Raw genomic sequence first — 22,016 nt, forward strand, 5'->3', positions numbered from 1 at the left:
TCAGTTTCCTGCATTTGTGGGAACACAGGCCACTCATTTGTGGCCATTTCTTGCTACTTGTCCTTGTAGGTTCAGGGGCTTGTAGTTTTCCAAGTATTTGCTCTACTTGCAAAAAGATCAGTTTTTTCAGAAAAGTAATCTCTATTTCATTAATTAGTGTTCTTCTATATAATGCGGTCTCCCTCCTTCTCTAAGAGTCAGAACTGCTGTTAATCTGCATGAAAGAGAAGTTCCTCTTACTGTACTTCAAGGCATTACACTGATAGCTGCATCCTTCTCCACAAACACAAAGTATGAAAAGGCAAACAATATTTATTTTGAATGCAATTTAATGTTGCAAAGTATTACACGCTTTCCACAAACATTCAGTACACACTCTCCAATAGAGATAGGAAAAAAACCCCAACCCAACATCACTCCTTAGCTACTACTTACTGAGTTCTTAGTGACTGTGAATTGGGCAAGTGTTTGCCATCACTGAGAGTTAAACATCCTCTCTTAAACAACCTAAGGATTAACACTCAAGGAATGATGGATATCACCTACCAACACACAGAATCTACATTATGCTCAACATATTATTGCATCCCACTAACTAAACTAAAATACCAATTGAACTTAAAGACTAGGAACCCACTCACTTTCTGCCAGCAAGGGAAAAAAGCATTCTGGGGCTTTAAAACCTGAGGGCACATATACATCACTTTATACTCCAACAAAATCTAGCTACTTGTGCACATGTCTATTCATCAGCATGATCAGGGCAATGTACAGACCCTCAGTGTGTCAATCATACTTCTTTGGATACTAATGTTACCATGAACTGGAGCTTAGCCCAAAGTGCAATCTGTAAAGCTCTGAATCTGGTAAAAACTGTGTATTTTTTTTTCTTTTGAAATAACTGTAGTTTGTGTCAGAATATGCAAGTTAATTTAACATAAAGTGCAGTAGCTACACCTAAAAGTGATGGGCTGCTGTTATGGTGGAACACTCTTGACCAGTTCTACACTGGAGCTTTGTATATCAGGTAGTGATCTTTGTTCACAGAATTTCACGCAAAGAGTATGAAGGCTAGAGATTAGGAAAAATACAGGATCTGATTCTTGCCCTGTACCTGCATCCATTCACCTCTGCAATAGCTGAATGTACTACTGCCATTTTTTAATTTATAACATTACTTCTCTGTGAGCAATCAAACTCTGAAGAGTGTAAGAAAGCAGTTGACAGCAGGTTGATTAGAGCCCTTTGAGTCAGAGGTTGCTTTTAAACAAAATATTAAGTAGGAAGGCTCAGTCATTTTGAATAGTACATTATGTCTGCAGTTACTAATTCCCCAAGCAATGCTGATAATAACTTATTTACCATAAAATAATAATTCAGCAAGCAATATCAAAAATTCTTACTCAAAGTAGGGCCACATCAGGCATCAGCAACCTTAGCTGATATTCTTAATACCCAATAAGTGTTTGAAACTGAGCATTTCATAACTGGGGAGAGAGGAAGGAAAAGGAAAAAGCAGCTGTGTTTCAAGGAGTAACAAACATGACTGTATGAATTTTTACAAAGAAGTTTCATACAAAAATTATAGGACCGTGTGCCCAAAAAGCACATTCCTCTCAGACAAATCTACTAGCAAGTACTATAAATCTTCATTGTTCCACTGGACAGATGTTGCTGCTTTTATGATCTGTCAGTTAATCTGACAGTAGGCTACTTACCACCCACTTTGAAGTTCTCAAGATGACAGTTACATCTAGCACCAACAACTTTAAGTGTAACAGCATACACCTTATCTCTTGTTTTACAATGCCTGAGAGATAAATAACCCCAAAGTTCTTGTTAAAATCCACTGTCTTAAAGATGATACTGTATACAGTACATTTTCAAATTGATAAAAAAATAGTACAACATGAGACATCTTAGCAAAGCACAGAGGAAATGGTATTTCCTGGTCTAGTATTAAAAAAGGAAATATCACATATTAATAAAAGTGCACATCCAAAGCCTTAACACACTTAGTTCTGATATTAGGTGGAACGCAGACAGACCCTATTTTCTCCAAGACTGCGGGTATTAGAAGCTACAGTTGCTAATACATGACAAACATGCCTGTACTTTGCATCATTTTTTAAACAGACCTAGCATGAATTGCTTGCAAGAACCATAGCCATTTCTGAACCTCAGCCCCGAATTATAACCTTAAAACTAAATGGATCTAGACATCCCTTTTCTTTACAAAACAGGCTGTAAACAAACACGAAATTTGAATCTACTATTCTTTTGTAAGAATGCAAGACTCATTGTCACATCTCATTGCTCACTGAAATTTAAGTCTTCAGCTTGGTTTTTAAGCAGTTGATTTACTTTTTTCCTAAGTACTAGAGGAGCACTGGACTATTGTTCATGTCACTTTGCAATGCACTGGTGAGAAGTTACCCCTCAAATCAGACGTACAGCTAGGTACCTACGAGTTTTTATAGTTTGATCCCACTATTAATCCACGCTGACCTGAGCTCTTACTGAAGTGAAATATTCACACTTATGTGTGAAATTCAACGCCAAATTCAAGACCAAACGTGCCTGCAGAGGTAGAGAAGGATTTCTGTGACCTTTCTGTAAAAGGGACATACGTAGCATACAAATGTCCACAGGTCACTGGGGGGGCAATACAGAAACATTAAAAACCCTTGAACTCCTATTTAGTTTTAGGGACTGAATCTTCTGTCAGCTATTCCTGCATTTACACTGCCTAACTGCACTGGTCCAGTTACCCAGCTGCAATCACTTTGCACTGGTCTCCTGCTGCACTTGGTAAGCAGCCACATACTGTGATCCAGCGTGATGCCCAGCGCGACTGCCTGTGCTACCCGCCAGGCTGGGAGAAGCACGTGCTTCGAGCACACTCTTGTGGCCAATGAACCACATCAAAATCAGAGACGGGCACAGGATGCATGTAGGCATCTTGGACTGGCTTCTTTTGCATGAAAGGCCTTAAGCCAGAAGTTACAAAAGAAGCACCAGAATCAAGCACCAGTGGTGACCTACTGCAGGAACATAATTCCTTGACCCTGGTATTTGGAAAGAGCTTTTACCGAGAGAAATGCTACATTGAAAACAGTGCAAAACAGAGCCAACCAGAAAAGTTAGTGGTTAAGAGTTTCAAGATCCTCCACCTTGCTGCTTCTTCTGTCCTCTCCAGAAAGAGGAAAGAACATACTTGCCTTCTCTTTCTGTGACACCTGAAGTTCTACATGTCTTAGAAAGAAGATAAAATACAACCCTATCCATTTATCATTATTAAATACTGTCTGTGCAGGAATGCAAGTTGAAACTCCATCCTGTTCCATGGCCAACTTCATGTGATCTTCACAGGTGATTTCTTGTGTGCGCAGAGGAGGGTGACATAGGGAACACCAATGAACGCCCATCTTTCACTGGGCCAGAACTTTATGACAGGGCCCTGCTCAGGGATCTCAGAGGCAGCATCGAAGTAAGCAAAGCAGACACAGCCCAGGTATGCCGCAAGGCAAATCAAAATGTGCCTGAGAACAGACAGCCCCCACCAATAAAAAAAGAAAAAGATCAGTAACATGACTTCAGTAAAGCAATCAAATATATCACCATGCTTTAAAATCAGCCTATCCTTCACCTTCTTCCAAGCCCCCCACTGGGCTGCTGTCTGCCCTTTGCATGCAGGCAAAGAACACAGAGAATAAGGAAAACTACAAAACTGTAGCTTATCCTTGGTCTAAACTGGTTGCAGCTTTTTGGCCTCTCTGCACCTGATTTGTGTAGAAATGCTGAGATAATGGCATCTTGAATAAGAGAGCACAATTTGCTGGGTGGTAAAAGAAAAAAGGCATCAAAAGCCCTTCCCTGCTCCCCCACTTCACCCTCAGCTGTAACAGTGGAAGTTTAAGCTTTCATAGTCTGCTTCAGTGGAGAAGCGCTGTGGGATTTTTAGTAACCAGTAGGGCAAGGAATTCTATTACAATTAATGAACTTAGTGTCTGAAGAATCTGGTCAGGCCAAAGAGACTCTTAAATCCGCCACCTTCAATAGTATGAAGCTTGCTCTGGGCTTATAATCTTACCAGCAATTCTATCTAGCACTAACCAGAAACAGCCACCAGGCAGCACAGAAAGGTGATGTGGTGAAGATGTATTACATTTGAATCAAACTGTACAGTTTATGCACAACACTTACCACACACAGTGCAAATAGGGGAAGTTAAATGAAGACCAGATCTCACAAAATGCTTTGTCACTGATCCAGCAGAAAAGTGCTAGCATCCACCAAAGTCCTGAAAAAAGACCCAGTTTGTACACACGCAGGTTTTCACACCTGAGGAGAGAAACACAAAGAAGTTGTTATAAAATAAGACAAAATTTGCTTTGTTATGGGAGCCTGATGCTTTTTGCCTCTATGTGTCTTAGGGTAGAATTCATAGTGCCAGGCCTGCATCTTTAAAATGTCTCCACCATAAATATCCTTGACAGAGGAATTTTAGTTACTTGCAAGGCAGTAGAGAAGTAACAAAACAAACCTTTTAATCAGTAAGCTGTGTTTTGGGTATTGTCTTAAACACCAATGTGCAAATGAGGGCAAACATCAAAGCATTCCCATATCTAGGGAAGGATATCTAGGACAACTTATACATGCTGTCTGGTAACAACCAGCCACACAGCAAGTGCTCAGATTTGTTCATATCTGTCACTATATAAAAACTGGTTTAAAAAAGGAACTGGGTAAGGGGTTTTTTTAATTGGTTAGTTAACTCTTCCCCCCTACAGGTTAGTGTTGTACAATGTAACAGTTATAGAGAACTTCTAAGGTAGTAAACCCTCTGCCCAGTGGGCCCCAAGAAGCATGCTTTAGTAGACAGCACAGGCATCTACATCTCAGACAGAATTCCTCCTCCTGACTAAGCTACAGTTCTCTTCCTCCACAAGAAACCTGACTTGTTCGTATAAAGGTACACCAGAGAGAAAGAAAGCACAGAACATCTGCTGTGCTCACACGTGGTGTGGTCCACAGCTAACCATCACTGAATACAACTGCAGATGCCAGGACACTGGCATAGCATTACCCATGTTGCAGGTCTACTCAAAAGCTCACAATTTTATTTCCCTATATGATGCTTTGTTCAAAAGAGTAAAATCAGGAAAAGGGAAGCACTGATATAATCTTCAGGTCCCAAAATGCTATTAAAGTCAGTAATTTGCTGTCTACCTACACTTGCTATTTTGGGTTTAGGCCTCTTGGTGCCAGTAGATACAGCTCTGCTGTTACTGGTATCTATAAACTAAAGCTAGACCAGGACTTGACCAGCCCTGTGTGGCCAAGGGAAGGCACGGCTCAGCTTCCCTGCCTTCTGCAAGAACAAAGCTATGATTAGGGATTTTCCTTGCTGCCTTTTTTTATTCTTGCTGTTGTTAACTCTGTGAAACTCCCAGGGATCCAAGAACCGTTCAGTGCTCTTGCACAACTCTTGCTTCAATGAACTGCTCTTCTCAGGTTACTGATATAACCTCCCAAAGCACTCCCAAACCTACTAATAAGGTGAGAGAATCACCTCTTTAAAGTGCCTTGTTTGAGCTACATCTCAAAAGTAAGCTGATTAGGCACATCTCTAGCCAGTATAACAAGGAATACTCAGCTTTCATCAGGTTTAAAAGCCCCTGTCTTCTCCCTCCACATCCTAGGAAGAGAACAAGTCAATGCCAAGTGCCCCACAATCCCTTCCTCTATCTCAAAGTCTACAAGAGGAGCTCCTCTAATCCACACACATCTTCTGTGCCTTACATCTACGCCAAAAAGTTGTTGGGAATGTCTCCATGCCCCTTCTTCTCCAGTAGACTTGACGCTGAATCACCAGTCTTCCACACAATTCCTGAGCTCATTCACTGCATCTGGAAAGTAAGCAATGCCTAGCAAACAGGTCCTTTAAAGGGACACTTCACCTTGTGACACTCAGAAGCAATTAAAAATGTGTGTCCTTGGAGGAGGGAGCTAGAATAGGCAAACATGTATTTTACTATGTGCACTGCAGTAGTATTTATGGTCCCTGATCCTCTTTATAAAAGACAGCCCTTGACAACTAACACAAAAAAAGTTAAAACCATATACATGGTGCTCTGCCAGGAACACTTATATGAATACATCCCAGAAGCAGCAGTATACCTGGCTCTGGTGTACTGCAAGCTGAAGAATTAATAACAGTTTTCCCTGCAGGATATTTTTTCACTCAAATGCTATTTCAGTTGACATTTTAACAGGCATCTGGGATTAAGAAACTCCTAAAGTGGAGCAGAAGGCACCTTTATAGCTACTGGATTAATGACAGGAAAGCTACCAACTGCCTAATCATGGTGACAGGATTTTCTTCAGTGTCCTTTGCATAAGTTGGTTTTAGAATCTGGCATTTCTTTTTTAAGCCATCTATAAATAATGTTGCATTCAAAATCATCACACCTATCTTTATGATTCAAAAAAGTGCTTCAGCTACTGGCTAAACTATAATCTCCTTCACAATTAAAATACAATAAAAATAGTTGTTTTTCAAAACAAACACACCTACATGACTGCCACAAAAATTAATACTCCACATAACATACAAACCAAAATGGCTCTTAGGTCTGAATCCTCCAATCCATTTAGCAAATCACCAAGACATAGAGGAGACAGGGCTTGCTCAAGATAGTTTCAATCTTTAGTGATTTAAATACTTTTTAAAAGGCTTGTTTCTCTGAAATTGCATCTTTACATTTAAAAAAGCTACAAGGGTCATGAAGAAAAGAAAGGGTAAGATTTTTGAGTTACCTATCAAGCTGCAGCGTGCAGCTACACAAATTCTTCTTTACACTCTTCTATGAGACACTCCATTAAGAAATACATCCCATGTTTGGCCCAGTTTTATCAGTACAATTAATACTGGTGAATCCTCCTAATTCTGGAGGATTCATGCCTCTATCAAATGGCTAGACAGCATGGACACCTTCATAAAGAAGAAGGAAAATTGGTACTGGTCAAAAAACACTGTTGTATTAAGCATACCATGCTTGAGTCTCCTATTAATGCCAAGGCAGATTTACAGTCTTCAGTGAGATGCATAACTGTTTGGAAGAGCAAGATGCTAAACCATGTACTTAAGTAGATACATGCCTGGATCAACCTTGTACATTTGACAGGTAAAACTGGACTGCTGCATGGGTACTTGTGCACCATGACAGAGGAAAGAGGGTGTGTACTGAGAACATGGAGGCTTTCCTGGACTTGTCTAAAGGACATAAACATGCAACTGCATCCTATTTAAGGTGAGAGGCTTGGCCTCAAACATCCAGCTCCTTTCATTAGTGGCCATGCCTACCAGTATCTGACTGGTTTGAATACCAAGGAGAGAGGACAATTAACTCGCATGGTTCAAAGACTTCAAGACTGCAAAGCAAAACTGAAAACTTACTTGAAGAAATTTTTCCAGTTCAAGATCAGCCATAGAAATGGTACACATTATAATGACAGGTTTGCTCATCACCACCATTAGGTACTGCAACTTATTTTAGAAACTTACAACTAGACGCTGCAGGATGTACTGCAAAAGACTACTCTAAGCAGTCAAGCACAGTAAGAGCACAGCTTGCTGATCTGTGTAATACTCCCAAGTTTTCTGTGGTCACCCACCACAGCATCTTCAGTTCCTGCAGTGACTGTGCTTTGGATGGGCTGAGCACATGCTTGCTGAGGAGGCAGGGGACTGCAAAGCTTCCTACCTACCACTGCTTTTACCACAATGAGAAGATGTAACGGAAATAACACCTGGACACTGGCAAGAGACATGGACACAACCCATTTCTTTTATTTCTCAATAGACGCAGGCAATGGTCATTCAAAGTACCACTGAAACAGAACCTGTTAGCTGAGGGTCTGAAAGAGCTGTTTGTGCTGTTGTGTGCAGACCTGTGACATGCTCCTTACCCTACTCTCGTCTGAAAGAAACTGGACCCCACAAAGCTCACATTTCCATTTGCACCTTTTGCCTACACAACACACAGTGTTCTGGGTTTAACACAAACAGCAGTTACCTGAACACCAGAGTTTCTGCAAACACTGATGTGCCCTAGCCATTTTGCTGTCTGAGGGACTGAGCTGGTACACACTTCCAGCAACTTTATCTTCCAGTGTCACGGCACCCCCAACAAAACATACCAGTTTTTCTTCAAACCAGTGCAAGTTGCTAGATGTTGATTAACTGCTTAATTTGTTTTGACACAGGTATAACCTTTTATACCCTAAGGAGTATTTTAAATTTTTAACTAGCTTAAACTTTTAGTCAAGGGAGTAAGGGAGCTGTGAGCAACCTGCAACAATGAAGCAGGGCTCCCTCACAGCCCAGTTTCTAGTAGGAGAATCAAGTATGAACAGACAGGCATGAAGCTAGGGTAAACCCTCACTGCTCAAGGCTCAGATATCAGCTAAGCAAGAACATTCTAGTATCTATCTGCACATGGAGATAGTAACATGCCTGATGATGACTCACTAAATCATACTAACTCAATGGTGTTGCAATTTCAATGATTATTTGGCTTGGACCAGCAAACCAAAGGACCCTCATCCATTTTATCCCTGATACCATCCCCTAGGAGTTTTGTTTTGGGTTTGGGTTTTTTTTCATAATGAACACATGAAGTGATTTCTTTGAACAGAATGAGAATAAAGTTTTAAATTTCTCTGTCTTTCAAGGACAAGTATGCATTTAACTACTCTTTGCTCTTTTGATCATCTCCCACCCACAATACAGTCCACCCTACCAGCTCCACATTTCAGAACATAATGCTTTTTTTGTGACATCATCTCCTCATCAAGGACAAACAAGAGACAGAAAATTCTCGTTTCAAAACACAGTGGCTCTGATTCACCAGCATTCTGTACAAAATTGACGGCAGCCTAGAACAGGAGCAACAATGGCGTTTTGGTCTAACAGGCCACAAACTTCAGCACAGAACAGAAGAAACTACTCTGAAGGCTCTTCTCCTTACTTCCCCAAATACCTGTTTCACGGATGAATTTCTGCTGCAGACTGCCAGGACTCAGATGTGTAGCCCTCTACTGACTGTGGTAGTAGAGAATGGGAAAATCGCAGACATTTTAAATAATGCTTAGATTATTTTTTAGCCTGCAAAAAGGGATGAGATTACTCATCTCCTCTAGGTTTACAAGAATATATCTCATTTAAATCTCCTAGATATCAGCATAGCTTAAAATAAAACCTTTAATTATTTGCCTTTTACACTTAAGAATTCATAAAAAAGTATCATAGGTATTACATCATCTCAACGAACAATTAAGAGGGCTACATGTCACTTTATGTCTCTTTTTAATCACCTATCCAAAAGAAAGTTTACCTGTGTCCTTAATTCTCTCTGAAAAAACAGACAGGGAAACTCCACACATTTTAGTAAGATATGACCTTTCAGAAGGAGGTCTAGAAAGCAAAATCTGTACACCAATCCTAGATGTGACGCAATAGTATTCAAACTTATGTGACACAAACTATTCATCCTTTTAAGCTTCTCAGGAGCTCACGCCTGGAAAATGCCTATGTAGACAGCTCACATGAGATACCACCATTCTTCACTGACTGACCTTCTTGTCTGCAACTAACTTGTGTGCTCTTTCCCAAGTTTCTTTGACGACAGAAATAAACGCTGCTCAGCACAATGTCTAATGAGAAAAGACTCAAGAACACCTTTACAAAACATTGTTAGCAGAGGCTTCCACTGTATGGAGAAGCAGCAGCAGAACAGGGTAAGATAGCAGACAGGAGAATCCCTGCTCTCAGAGGAGCAGTCAGAATGCTGCCGTAGGACATTTGGTCCTATTCTTGTTCCTTTTGATGCACATATGCAATATGTGAGAGCCAATGTAAGTTGTAAAATCCTTCTCAGACACCAGAGAAAGTTTGTATGCTGGTACTTGTCTGGTCCTTTTTACAGCGGGTGAAGAGATTAAAAAAAAAAAAAAAGCATCTGGACAGCTTCTGGTATCACTATCGTGGTAGGACCCTTTAAAATATTAAGATCAGTCTCAGGTTCTTCTCTATTTGCATTCTGGTTTTAGCGTTTCTAAGGCTCTGGCCGATAGCTATCCTCTACAACCTAGTGATTAGCCTTATCTTTGTCAGTCTGACTCCATCATATTCTCCATGTCAGAAGACAAATTGGTGTAAGACTCACAGTACAACTTTCAGAGTTGGAACATCTTCCACACATGCTTGGGCCTCGCTCCACATTCCATTTAGTACCCAGACTGTGACCAGGCAACCACCTCACCCTTGCAAAGACTATACAGCAGAAACACTGTCAGTGGAGTGAAACCCTTGCCCTGATTCCACAACAAACACATTTGAGTTAACCAGGTTGCAGCAACAGACGTGTCGCAGGAAAACAGACAATATCTGATCCAGTATAATGGCCTAGGGGAAAAAAAATCCTTGCCAAAAATGTCTGAACTGGCAGACATTTGTCTGGTATCAACTGAAGTTTATACCAGATCTGCACTTGCATGTGGGAGAAGCGTTTCTGATCTGCTACCACAATCACTGAACCTAGATCCAGCATCACACGGTAGCCTAAGGATCTCAGAAGGCGACGCTGCATTCAGGAGAAAGGTACTCACTCACCTCTTCAGTTCAGCAATGAGCAAAGCTGTGCAGGGAACACCCAGAGTCATTAGCGAGATGTTGTTGATGGCAGGCTTAATGAAGGCAAGGCAGGTAGTAACACCAGACAGGACACCCACAGCAGCTTTAAATCGGCTCCTGAATAGGGTTTTGGGGGGGAGAAAAACTGCTTTCAATTCAAAACTTTTAATTACTAAAACCAGAAATCTGAAAATTATTTTAATAATGTAACAAAATTGAGGTTTCTCTGGATGTGTCCATGAGGTGCAATAACAATGTGCATAAAATGGATGTGGATCTTGCACAAATTTGCATGTGCATGCAGAATTAATCATATACACATGCCTTGGCTAGACTGTGGTCTTCTGAAGCAGCCACGTGTATGTATACTTATGTGTGCACACACGTAATAACCACTGGTTTCAAAATCCAAAGGTACACTACAATCTTCCTCCTCCCACAGTAAATCAGGAACAAGACCACCTCTGCACACGGCTCTGTACTTCCTCAAAGCAGTGCTGCGTCATCATTCTTCATGCTTTTAACGTGGATTTTTAGGATATTTTGTTACAGTTAATGTCTAGCTTCTGGAGCCATGTTACAGTCTGTTTTATTTTCCTTTATCACGCCTAAGCCTTAAAGATACTGAAAACTACAAGGTAAGTAAAAGCATTTCTTTTAATAAAATTCAATAGTAGGTGAGAGATTCCCACACTTTTTAAAGACTACAATTTTGTATATTCTTAGCATAAATTAAATCACAATTGGGCTCTATACAGACAGCCTGACAACCTTCAAATTAAACATATGACAACTGGTTTTTAAACTTCAAGTCTGGACTTTAACAAACCCATTTCCAGTCTGTGGCAGGACTATGGCAGACAGAGGATGATCACACTGCCCTTCAACTACTGACCCATAGCTTTATAAAACTAGTTGCTGTCCAAGCATGGCTCTTCCATCCTTATTTCTGTGCTTGAAGTAAGGTCTCAGTATACCTGTGCAGCACCATTCCCTGGCCACAAGTATCATCACCTTACCTAGCTCATTCCATCTGCCATTTGCTTTGAAGTTTTCGTTGCACTGGAAGCAACAACTTAATTAAGTAGGAAGTTCCAATCAGATGGGAATGCTTTAATGACTGGAGACACCACAAATTGGTCATGGTAGATAATAACATTTGCAGCACTGAAAACCCAGAGCATGGTGAGGATGAAGAAAGTGAAGATCAAAGCAGTGAGCACAGGATAGATGTAATATTGGAGCATTAGCTAGGTAAAGAAAAAAAAATACACATATATAACCAAATCTGTTCTGGGTTAAGGTTTTTTGCCCAGTATACTTTCCTCTGCACACTTCAGAAAGGAATCAAGACCTTAACATTTAACTGCCTTGGCAGATTCTCAGGAATAAGTGTTCTAAGGCATTTAGGATAGGGGACATCCTTCAACTCATCTCAATATTTTTATGAATCAGTTATAACCTGGGAGATGATTATTTATAGTTTTAACACCAAGTTCAATCAAAACAGGATTTCACCCAGAAAGTGTTAGTATTCCTTTCAAGAAGGATACAGTTTAACCTCTTGGCCCATACTATCAATATCAGATGATAGTGATAGATTACATATAATGATCTCCTTAGGCTTCTGAGGAGACATTTACATTAACAGAAATTCTTCAAAGCTCTGAACTATTCTTCACTCAAACTAAATGTCTAAAAGCCATGTCATTGACCAAAACACCCCAGTAAAATCTGTTTGCTTCTTAAGTTGATGGTGTCCTGTAATAGCACTGTGCTGCAATATGCAGAAGTACTAAACTTACACCGACATGGCAAAGCCATTAGACTGTATACACTGTACACGGTAATTCAAGATACACTTTCCTCAGTGCAAGCTATTTTAAAGAATGGTTAATCTAGCACCAGCCTTCTCTCCCCTTCCCCCCACAGCAACTTCTCATCAGGCATATGTCAAGGAAAACAAACCACAAAAAAACCCAGACAGCAACAGTATAAGAAGGCAAGAGGTAGCAGCCTTAGCAATCTTCAGAGAGAAGCACATTGGTGCTGCAGTTCAAACCCCTCCATTACCTCAACTTATTTATTGCATGAAAGGGCAACATGTACAAAGATTATAGCACACTTTTTTTAGGGGGGGACAAACCACAACTGGATTCTTTAAACTGGCTACAACACACTTTTTTTAATCCTGCAACAAAAAAGAAAAAAATCCTTTTATACCAACAATAGGCCTCTAAACAAACACTCAGCCTTTCAATAATTAAACACCATCCTTAACCACTGCCTTAAATATTCAGGTGAAAATTCAGCTGACTTCCATAGGTCCACTTGTATGTACACTTTAGGATATACGAAAGGTTTCTCTTACTTTATTTTAGCCACAACTTACATACGCTACTCAGGTAAAGGTCTCCCTAGAATCAACAAGAACAGCCACTTCCAGAGGCAAGTCACCTCATCCCAAAATCTTAAGTTACAGGGCATAAACCTCACCATTAGCAACTGCAGACCCAGGAATTCTCAACAAAATGGTCTGAGATACAAGCACAGGAAGAGAACGGAGTGAGAAAAGATAGCGGTGGCAGTGATAAGGTTGGATGATAATTCAGTGCCAGTATGTGCAAGTTTAGGTGTTAGCGTAAGAAATTTCAAGAAACATGAAAGTGTACATGTATGATTTTATGATTACCTGTCATTCCGAAAAACTCTGGGCAGGTATCTCCTAGGAAACCACATAGCGAGAGCACACATCAGGACCCAGAGAATGGCCAGCTCATCCAGCATCTGGCCCAGGAAACTGAGGGTGGCGTGAAAGTAAACAGATCCAATTCCTGGAAGAATCAATGAAAAGGCAATATGAATAGCTGCAGTACTGCACAGACTGAAACACATGCTCATGTTCAGAATGTCATTGTGAAAGATGGATATCATTTGCTCTAGAGAAGGTTAAAAATGCAAAACAAAACAGAAAACAGACACCAGCTTTCCTAAGAAGGCAATCCAAATCATCAGCAGCTCATCAATTATGAAGCAAACACACAAGCAGCAGCTAAAGATGCCAGTTCCTACCAGAAAAGTAGATTTACATTAAGAAACATCAGCTGTCAAAGTTAAATGCAAAGCCAATTAAGGAATAAAAGCCAAATGCTGCTTCCGAATTTTCTCAATAGGACAAGAATGGGTAAGACAAAGATGAAAAGCAGCATCTCATGACACAGGTTTACAGGTGGAAAGTATCACACCGTCCCACAGAGCTCTGATTATCCCACAGCCTCAAGGAATGAAGAAGCTTAAGAAATCTCACAGCTACAAAATAGCTAAGCCTTTGGGCCCTCCAGTGCAAAACCTGTTACCCTCTTCAGTTGTGCTGGGCACTTTGAGCTCTCGTTTAAGCAACAACAGAGGAAGAAGGGCCAGCACCACTGCAGAGAACACACAAATAAAAGAAGTTACACAAAGCAAGGATAGGAAGGGAACAGAACTAAGGACAAAGTTCCTACCAGCCTCAAATTGCAAAAGGCATTTTCCTTTCAGAAACTATGGCTGCTTTAGCTTCAAGCAAGTACAAGCAAACTCCTCCATAGATGTCAGGATTGCTTTGTTTTGCAAAACAATCAAGCACAAGCGGGAAAAACTGATTTCCTCTCTCATTCATGCATGAGCAGGCTAACAGAGACTAACCAACTTACCAACCACAACTAGCAGAGTCCATATTAAATATATTCCACTGTTGAAGCAGGTTGCGTATTGACGGAACAAGCACATACATATGGGTGGTAAAACAAAAAACAAGACGTTGCTTATCTAGAGGGGAAAAAAAAACAGTATCACAAGGACAAAAAATAAACAAACCTTAAATATTCACAGACTGCCTAAGACATCCAGAAAAGCATTGTGTCATCCAGTGAAGCCCCAGCTCAACAAATTACAGCCCTCAGCTTTTGCCAAAGCTGAGCTGTTTTGCAAAGCATCAACCCGTTTTGCTTAACATCATTAAGCTAATAACAGCATAAAAACTTTAAGGAATGTAAAATGTGGCTAGTTGCATCTTTAAATTACCTTTCAAGTCTGTTCCCAAAGGCAACTTATTGAGAGTCTACAGGTAGTCAAGACTTGCAATTCAGGAAGCCTACGAGAGCAAGCAGCTGAGGAACAGAATGTCATGACAAGTGACCTGCCCCCTCAATGGCTGTCAAGCCTAGGATAGAAAAAGCACTAGAAGTACTGGCACTAGACAGGGCTAGTCAAGCTTTGTGGAAGCCAACTCACTGTGCAATAACTACTGCCTGGAAGGTCTGAAACACAAAGCTAAGCTAAAAGAGTTAGAACTGGTTTTGTGCAGGGTAAAGAAAGACTGAAGCTGTAAATTCTTTCACACTTCATTTTTGCTCTTGGTTCTCCATTACAGACAATTTATTCTTTTACGTACAACTTAATACGATTGAAAACTAGTTATAGGAAGGTAAAAAGGCTGATCATTCAGACGGTTGCTAGGTTTTTTTAATTTACTATGTAAGAGTTGAACAAAGACATATTTTCTCTTGCTTACCAACAATGTTAAGCATGATTCTCTACTTAAAGGCTGAAAACACTTCACTGGCAATTAGCAGGAGCTGTCACTGCAGCAATCACTTGGTTCTTCCTGAAAGCAGTGGCCAGTGCTGAAGGCCAGTCATGGCACTTTAACTGAGCAGCTATGGAAAGACTGCTGCTGCTTCACGACGGGACAGGGGACAGGATGAGTTCCCAGCCTCAGCTTCCTTGTGTTTCCCTGCCTAGCCCAAGCACAAGAGAAAATAATCCCCAGCAACATTCTCCTAAAGGAGACACAGAAAACAATTCTGGGAAAAGAGCGCTCCTTTGGGACAGATCCCCTCTTTGCAGAGATTTACAAACTTTTTACTGAAAATCTAGTGGAAAAAGGATTTCAGAATGACATATGAAGACAGCATTTGTTCGTTCAGCTGCCACTGTCCACCACTCAACACCATCTGAGAACAGAGGTTACAATGATTAAAATGGACACATCTAACATTTGCAAGGCTCATCAGGACATACTCCTCGGCTGGCATTCAAAATGACAATAACCACAAAAAGCAGTTTCTTGGCACCATCTACTTCACACCTGACACCTTCCCTCATGCTAAAGGTACATCCTCACAGACAAGCCGTGTTTCCTTCCAAAATCTTGGCTTTTAGATTTCATCAGAATACTTAGAAAGAGCCACCACACACACAGCTTACAGCTGCAAATACTATGCTAATCTCTGCCAACAGCACCCTGGTAACAGTACACAGCCTGGGGAAAGACTTGCTAATGCAGAGGGCAGCACCAACAGTCACACCAGGGACATGTGCCAGACAGCCACCTCCTGCTGCACTGCCCTTTCTGAACTGATGCAAGAGTTCAGTTCTTCTGCCAATGACCAGCTCCTACCGGTGTGTTTTGTCAAGTAGGAAGCCATCTTCATAAACCAGATGTGAAAAACCTCTGGGGGCCCCAACTGATGAACAGTGCCATAGAACAAGCACCTCTTCAGCAGGAATAAAAGGACTCTTCTTACAGAAATCCTTCACCCTACCAAGGTGGCAAATTTTGCCTTCATCATTCACAACTTAAGATGGTGGAAGGTTAACAACCCGGGCACCTGACAATGTCAGAGCGCAGGACGCTGCACAACCTTTGGGAGGCAAGGTAAAGACCAGAGAGTTATTTATAAAGTAATACCCCATTTTAGCAGATTTTATGGGCCAAATCAGTTTGCTTAATCCACGTAAAACAGACCACACATTTAAATTAACAGGGTCACTCAAGCATCTTCCATTCATAAAAAGAACACTTGCTCTACACAGTAGAGATTGTTAGCAACACTGGGAATACAGCCATGGACCAGGATCCCAGTGCATGATGTGCTGATGCAAGCGCAGAGCAAGAGGGCTCCACTCGCCCCAGAACAGGTAGGAAGCATACACAGTGACTGGCAGCCCAGATGACAGAACACAAACAAGTCCTCTGGGGACCTGAGAGTGCTCTAAGCATTTCAGGCTTTTAAGCACAGTTAGGCCAAAGCCACGTGTCAAGAGTTAAAAATAGAGGGTTATAAACAAAGTGGCTGGAAGAAAACCTTTCCACCTCTACAGCTACAATGGATCAATGAAGAAAATCAGGCAATCACAGTCTACAAAAATCTGACTAGAAAGTCCTTATTCTACCTGGGAACAAGATGACAAAGAAAACACACCTATTTGCCAGATCTGTAGCAATGCAAGTTTATACTAGTGATTAGACAACAAAGGAGTGGTTCTGCCCTACCGAAGCACTCTTCTTGGCACTGAAGCCCCCTGTTCATGCTCATGTCCTGCCTGCAAATGCAAGAAAGCCCTTGCAGCCTGGACCTTGGCTATGACTTGTTACTCTTTGCAATGGCCACCAGGAGGACTTCCTAACGTTGCAGAAGCTGAAATTCTTTTTTAAGTTTACAAAAAATGTGATAATCATATATCTCTTTTATGCAATAGTTTAGTCCTGTTTCTCATGTTCTACAAACAGTATTTTCCACAAGTTATATTCAAATCAAGACTGTAGAACATTTTCTGAAACATGTTGCTTAAGTTCTCTTAGTTCCAAGTTCAGTGTCAACTAGATCAATATTAGAAGTGCCCAGCTGGTTTCCACTCTGGTATCAGCCTGGCTCCCTGAGAGGACCCCACCCTCAGACAGACTGCAACTACCAACACCACCCTCTCCAAGCGAGGCACCTATCCATTTGGCTCTGGCTTCAGAAAGTATGTTGCATATGCAATTTCTTTATGTAATACACAGCTGGCCTGCATGGTTTGATGATATAAAAATCAAATCCTTATGATTAGTGCAAAAATTAGTAACAGGAGTACAGAAAATTTCCTTTTTTACCTGCAAAATTACATACAATTAAAAGTTACAATCTGGAAAAAAGGTAAACAGCCCAAGAATAACAGTCCATCCTCTGGCTTCATACAACTCTGGACATTTAGTTTCAATTTCCAACTACTTAATTGTATGAAAGGAATATAGGGCAAAGGCCACCTAAGGAATGTGAAGGGCTTCCTCTTAACTTCACTCACATCTGCCATAGTCCTCACTCAGGATATTTCCCACAGGCCTACCAAATCTCTAGTATTCTTTACCTGGTACATTTCCCAGACAGCAGACATAGCATTCTACAACCACAGGAACACTAATTCTTTGTGAGGAGAAAGCAGAAATGAACTAAGTAGCTCTTGGTGAGTTCAGAGGGTTTGTACAATCTATATCCTGATCCATAAGCATGCCACTCGAGTACACTAGAAGACTTTTGTAGTGAAAAAGATGATGTAGAAAGAGTATGAGCATTCTCACACACTCTTAAGACTACTTGATAGCTTTTTAAAACTCTTTTCTACATGCCACTAGGGAACAAAATAAAAGTAATAAAAACATTGGCAATTCCCCCTTGAAATGGAAATTTCGCAAGAAATATGTATTACGTGCACAACAAAATGCAACATGTGGAACTGCAAAGTACTGACTTTGCTAGCAACAGGAAAAAAAAGTTACTGTTTTCAGGTGTTTAAAACATGAACAGCAGCTTTTCTTGTAAATACCTCTGCACAGGGTAGTGTTTTTAACCATGTGGAGGCATTTGTTTATGTTCTGGAGTAGAGTTACACTGCATCAGGACACATTATTCATTTCAGGGGGAACAAAAACCCCCAAAACCAAAGAAAAAGCTAGTTTTCCTGTAACTCTTCTTTCAATTTGAGTTACAAAGTGTTTTGTGGCCTCTTTATTGAAGAAGTGTAAGAACTGAACACAAAATCACATTAGTCTAGTTCACACGTTTTCAAAAATTAGTCTGATCAATTTGTACAAAACCGATGAACAGATACTCTCCTACTGATTTAATCCTGTTGAGCACTTTAGTTTGCTTTTTAACTAATCAAGTTAAATTTAGGCATAACAGATGAAGATTTGAGTCCAGGCAGAATAAATAAATGGTATTTTTTAAAAAAAGTTCCAGGTAAGCTGTTCCAGCTTTGTGCTTACATGGCTATTGCGTGAGACATCAACTACAATGCTGTTTCCAGCCATGACAGTTTAAAACATGGATTAGCAAAGTCTTAATCTACAGCACAAAGACGCAGATGCCAGATTCAGGTATGCTGAAGAGTCCTTGCTGAAACTTCAAGAGGGTTTGAGTCATAGTAAAAATTGAACCACCTTAGCAGGAATAAAATTTAGACTCCACTTAAGGTGCCTTTTAAGAGAAGGGCCAAACCTTCTCAGGTGTCCTGTGAGCATCTGGCTTTTTGGGGGACACAGTTGCACAACCCCATCAATCCATTGCAAGTCACTGTCTTAATTTTCAGAAGTTGCTAACACAGAAGTCAAATCCTTACAATGACTTGTTACTACTGAAGAGAGGCTAAACATGGTTATCCTCAACGCAGTCTCTTTTTTTCCTCTCCTTTCGGTGTACAGGTCACTGATTTGTACACAGCTGCCGCGACATAGTGGGTTTCAGGGCAAACTTTTTGCTGTGTCTCTTTGTTAACCTGCCTCGAACCCTAGTTATTCATCTGGACATACCTGCACCTCCTAGCATTTTGCAAGCTTCTATACCGCTGCTAATCAGATCAGTAAATCCAGAAGGATACCCATCCCCCTGCATAGCTGACTCCAAAACACACTTGCTGTCTTCAAGAAACTTGTTTATCCTGACCTTTTCCTCCCTTTGTTTTTGGTTCATGCACAGCAACATCAGACACAAAGAAAGCAGACAGTTTCCCCACACACCCTGAAAGTTCTCCAATGGCACAGACCAGCCACCACCCAGATGACTTTGGCAGCAAAACTACAAGAAAAAACAACAGGTTAGCAATGTACAGCATGTGCCTTGGAATTATTTGCTCTGTCATGTGCAGCACCCACCATGATACACTCCAGTGAGTGAAGCCAGACACCTACTTCTTTCTTCCACTGGTTGTTAACCATCAGAGAAACATAGCTTGAAAGGGAAAGAGCTCAGGCAAGCATGGAATTTGGGAAAAAAACCTGAAAGACCATTTTAATGTACATAAGAGGCAAAGCAGAACGCCCAGCTCCTCATTTGTGCACACATCACCTGCTACAAAACAGAAAACAGATGGGGCATTTCCAAGGTTCGCTCCTGGACATGTGTTTTTCATGGAAAGGCAAACTACCAGAAAGCCTGATTCGCTGTCTCACTCTCGTGGATCTACTTGTCATTGCAATTCTTTACATCAATAGGACGTAACAGGCATTGCTACCCTTCCAAGATGCATGGTACAGGGCAGTTTGGCTCTGTTGCTGGGGCTGTGTCTCTACAAGTTGTCCCCAGCAGCTGAGCCGTATTGGGATGGCGCCAGAGGACTCCGGGGTGAACCACAGCTTACTAGAAGGAAGGAATAATTGCATTAGTGCTCTTCCCTCTCCTGCCTTTCTTCAACTACTTTCTCGGACAGACCGCTCTTCTCCTAAAAGTATATCGCTGACTTAAACCTGCAACCTCAAGACAAACCCTCTTGAAAGCTTTGCCTTCTTGGTACCAAACGTACCTGGATGAAACCCAATTTTGCCTCCAAACGCCGAAGTGTGTTTTTGTATTGATGCACCACCACCCTGCACGCCGTCAGGCGGCTGGAACCGTGCACACGGCAGCGGGCGCAGGCAGCCCGGCACCTGGAGCTTTGCCCTCGGCCGTCGCAAGGCTCGGCGCGGCGGGGGGGCCCCGCTGCACACCGTGCACCAACAGCTTGCCACGACCCTCTCTAAACCTGCCCCCTTCATACCTGCAAAATCAAACCGCTCACGTTGCTTTAATTGTACACGTACCAGGGTCGGGAGCAGGAACAAGTAGGCAGCGACAGAAGGGCGTTCGACAGGCCCATGAACACCCCCCGTACGAGACGGCCCCAAGGGCACCAGCGGCAGCCCCCGCCCACCCGCCGCTCCGCGACCGCGGCAGCCGCCGAGCACGGCTGGTACCCCCGCACGGCGAGCGCCCCGCCGAGCCACGCACCGTGTTGTAGAACTCGGCGATGGCGGGCACGATGGTGTAGTTATCCTCGCACCAGTCCACCTCCGAGCTGCCAGCCCGCAGCGGGTCCCACCACAGCAGCGCGCCCATGGCGCCCGCCCGGCCGCCGCTCCGGCCCCTGCGCAGCGCGGCGGGTCCCTCCGCCCCGTCCTTCCTTCCACCCCCCCCCCCACCCCCCCCGCCGCGCCTCGGGCCTGCGGGAGGGGCGGTGCGGCCTGCTCGCTCCTGGGGCAGCCCCTGGCCTGGCTGAGCCGCCCGGCGATCGGAGCAGCAAGGGTGTCCGCGGGGGCCGGCGGGACCCCGCAAGCCGGGCGGGCTGAAGCGCTTCTACCCTGTTCCCCCGGCGGCTTTGAGGAGTCGCCTTCCTCACGCAGGTGGCCAGCTGGCCCGCCTCCCTCCCTCCCTCCTTCTTTGTACGCCTTAAAAAAATAGTTGATCAAACAGTTTGATGGAAACAGGTGGCAGCTTCTCGCATTCTCCCGTATGGCAGGCGACACGGGAGGGGGAGCGCCGCCATCACCGGCACTGCGCCTGTGCGCCGGGGATGTTTTTATGCAGGCTGGGAGCAGATGGGCCGGCGAAGGCGGCAGCTGGGTGCTCGTGTTGCGCTCTGTGACATGCGGGAGACTAATGCTGCATTTTCTCTTTGCCAAGTACCAGGGCCCTCCTCCCCGGAGAACGGGCGCTCTTCGGTGCCCCGCGCCCTGCACCGGCCGGCCCAGCGCCTGGCACAGGCAGCCGGCCCCGCCGGGGGTGCGCGCCCCGCCCCGCCGCCCCCCGGCAAGCACACCCCCGGGGAGCCGCTCAGGCTGCGGGAACACCGGGTCTTCCCCGCAAATCCAGGGCGGACGCGACACGCGTTGATGGCGTTTCCCATTCCAACTGTTGATACTTTCAGTTCTGGAGCAGATCCATGTCGTGGTTTAACGCCAGCCGGCAACTGAGTACCGCGCAGGGTAGAACTGGAGGGTTGAGAGTAATTTAATAACAGAAATACAATGGTGATGATGATGATGATGATAAGCATTAGGGAGAAGGGAAGAAGAACGAAATCCAAAGGGAAAGGAAGAAAGAAGGTGATGCACAACACAACCGCTCACCACCCATGGACCGATGCCCAGCCAGTCCTGCAGCAGCGACCGACAGGCTCCAGCAACACCCCCAACCACCCCCGTCGCCCCCACTTTATATACTGAGCATGACACCCGTGGTGTCGAATATCCCTTTGGCCAGTT

General features: G+C 42.9%; 1 protein-coding gene across 6 annotated transcripts; it reads right to left on the reverse strand.

Annotated features, from left to right (window-relative positions):
• Positions 1 to 311: 311 nt before the first annotated feature.
• On the reverse strand, positions 312 to 21,491 carry ACER2 (alkaline ceramidase 2). 6 transcript variants are annotated; one of them, XM_055791031.1, is made up of 7 exons: positions 20,764 to 20,883; positions 20,012 to 20,136; positions 14,392 to 14,506; positions 13,392 to 13,533; positions 10,679 to 10,816; positions 4,207 to 4,344; positions 312 to 3,542 (listed from the first exon to the last, which is right to left on the reverse strand). In XM_055791031.1, the coding sequence occupies exons 2-7, from the start codon at positions 20,024 to 20,026 to the stop codon at positions 3,356 to 3,358; spliced, it is 735 nt and encodes a 244-aa protein (XP_055647006.1). In that variant the 5' UTR covers positions 20,027 to 20,136; positions 20,764 to 20,883; the 3' UTR covers positions 312 to 3,355. The 6 variants fall into 6 exon arrangements, with proteins under 6 accessions (XP_055647006.1, XP_055647005.1, XP_013158506.1 ...); XM_055791030.1 differs by lacking the exon at positions 20,012 to 20,136 and having other exon boundaries at positions 20,764 to 21,491; XM_013303052.3 differs by lacking the exons at positions 20,012 to 20,136; positions 20,764 to 20,883 and adding an exon at positions 20,577 to 20,648.
• Positions 21,492 to 22,016: the final 525 nt, after the last annotated feature.

This window comes from Falco peregrinus, chromosome Z, assembly GCF_023634155.1.
Source record: "Falco peregrinus isolate bFalPer1 chromosome Z, bFalPer1.pri, whole genome shotgun sequence".
In the NCBI taxonomy this organism is placed as follows: domain Eukaryota; kingdom Metazoa; phylum Chordata; class Aves; order Falconiformes; family Falconidae; genus Falco; species Falco peregrinus.

What these genes read in the sequence shown, in the direction of transcription:
- ACER2 (XM_055791030.1), bottom strand. Translation starts at nt 20,871, where the DNA reads ATGGGCGCGCTGCTGTGGTGGGACCCGCTGCGGGCTGGCAGCTCGGAG. An exon ending in AGAGTTTTTCGGAATGACAG is followed by an intron (nt 10,817 to 13,391) that starts GTAATCATAAAA and finishes AACCCTATTCAG; the next exon opens with GAGCCGATTTAAAGCTGCTG. An exon ending in CCCTATTTGCACTGTGTGTG is followed by an intron (nt 3,543 to 4,206) that starts GTAAGTGTTGTG and finishes GTCTGTTCTCAG; the next exon opens with GCACATTTTGATTTGCCTTG.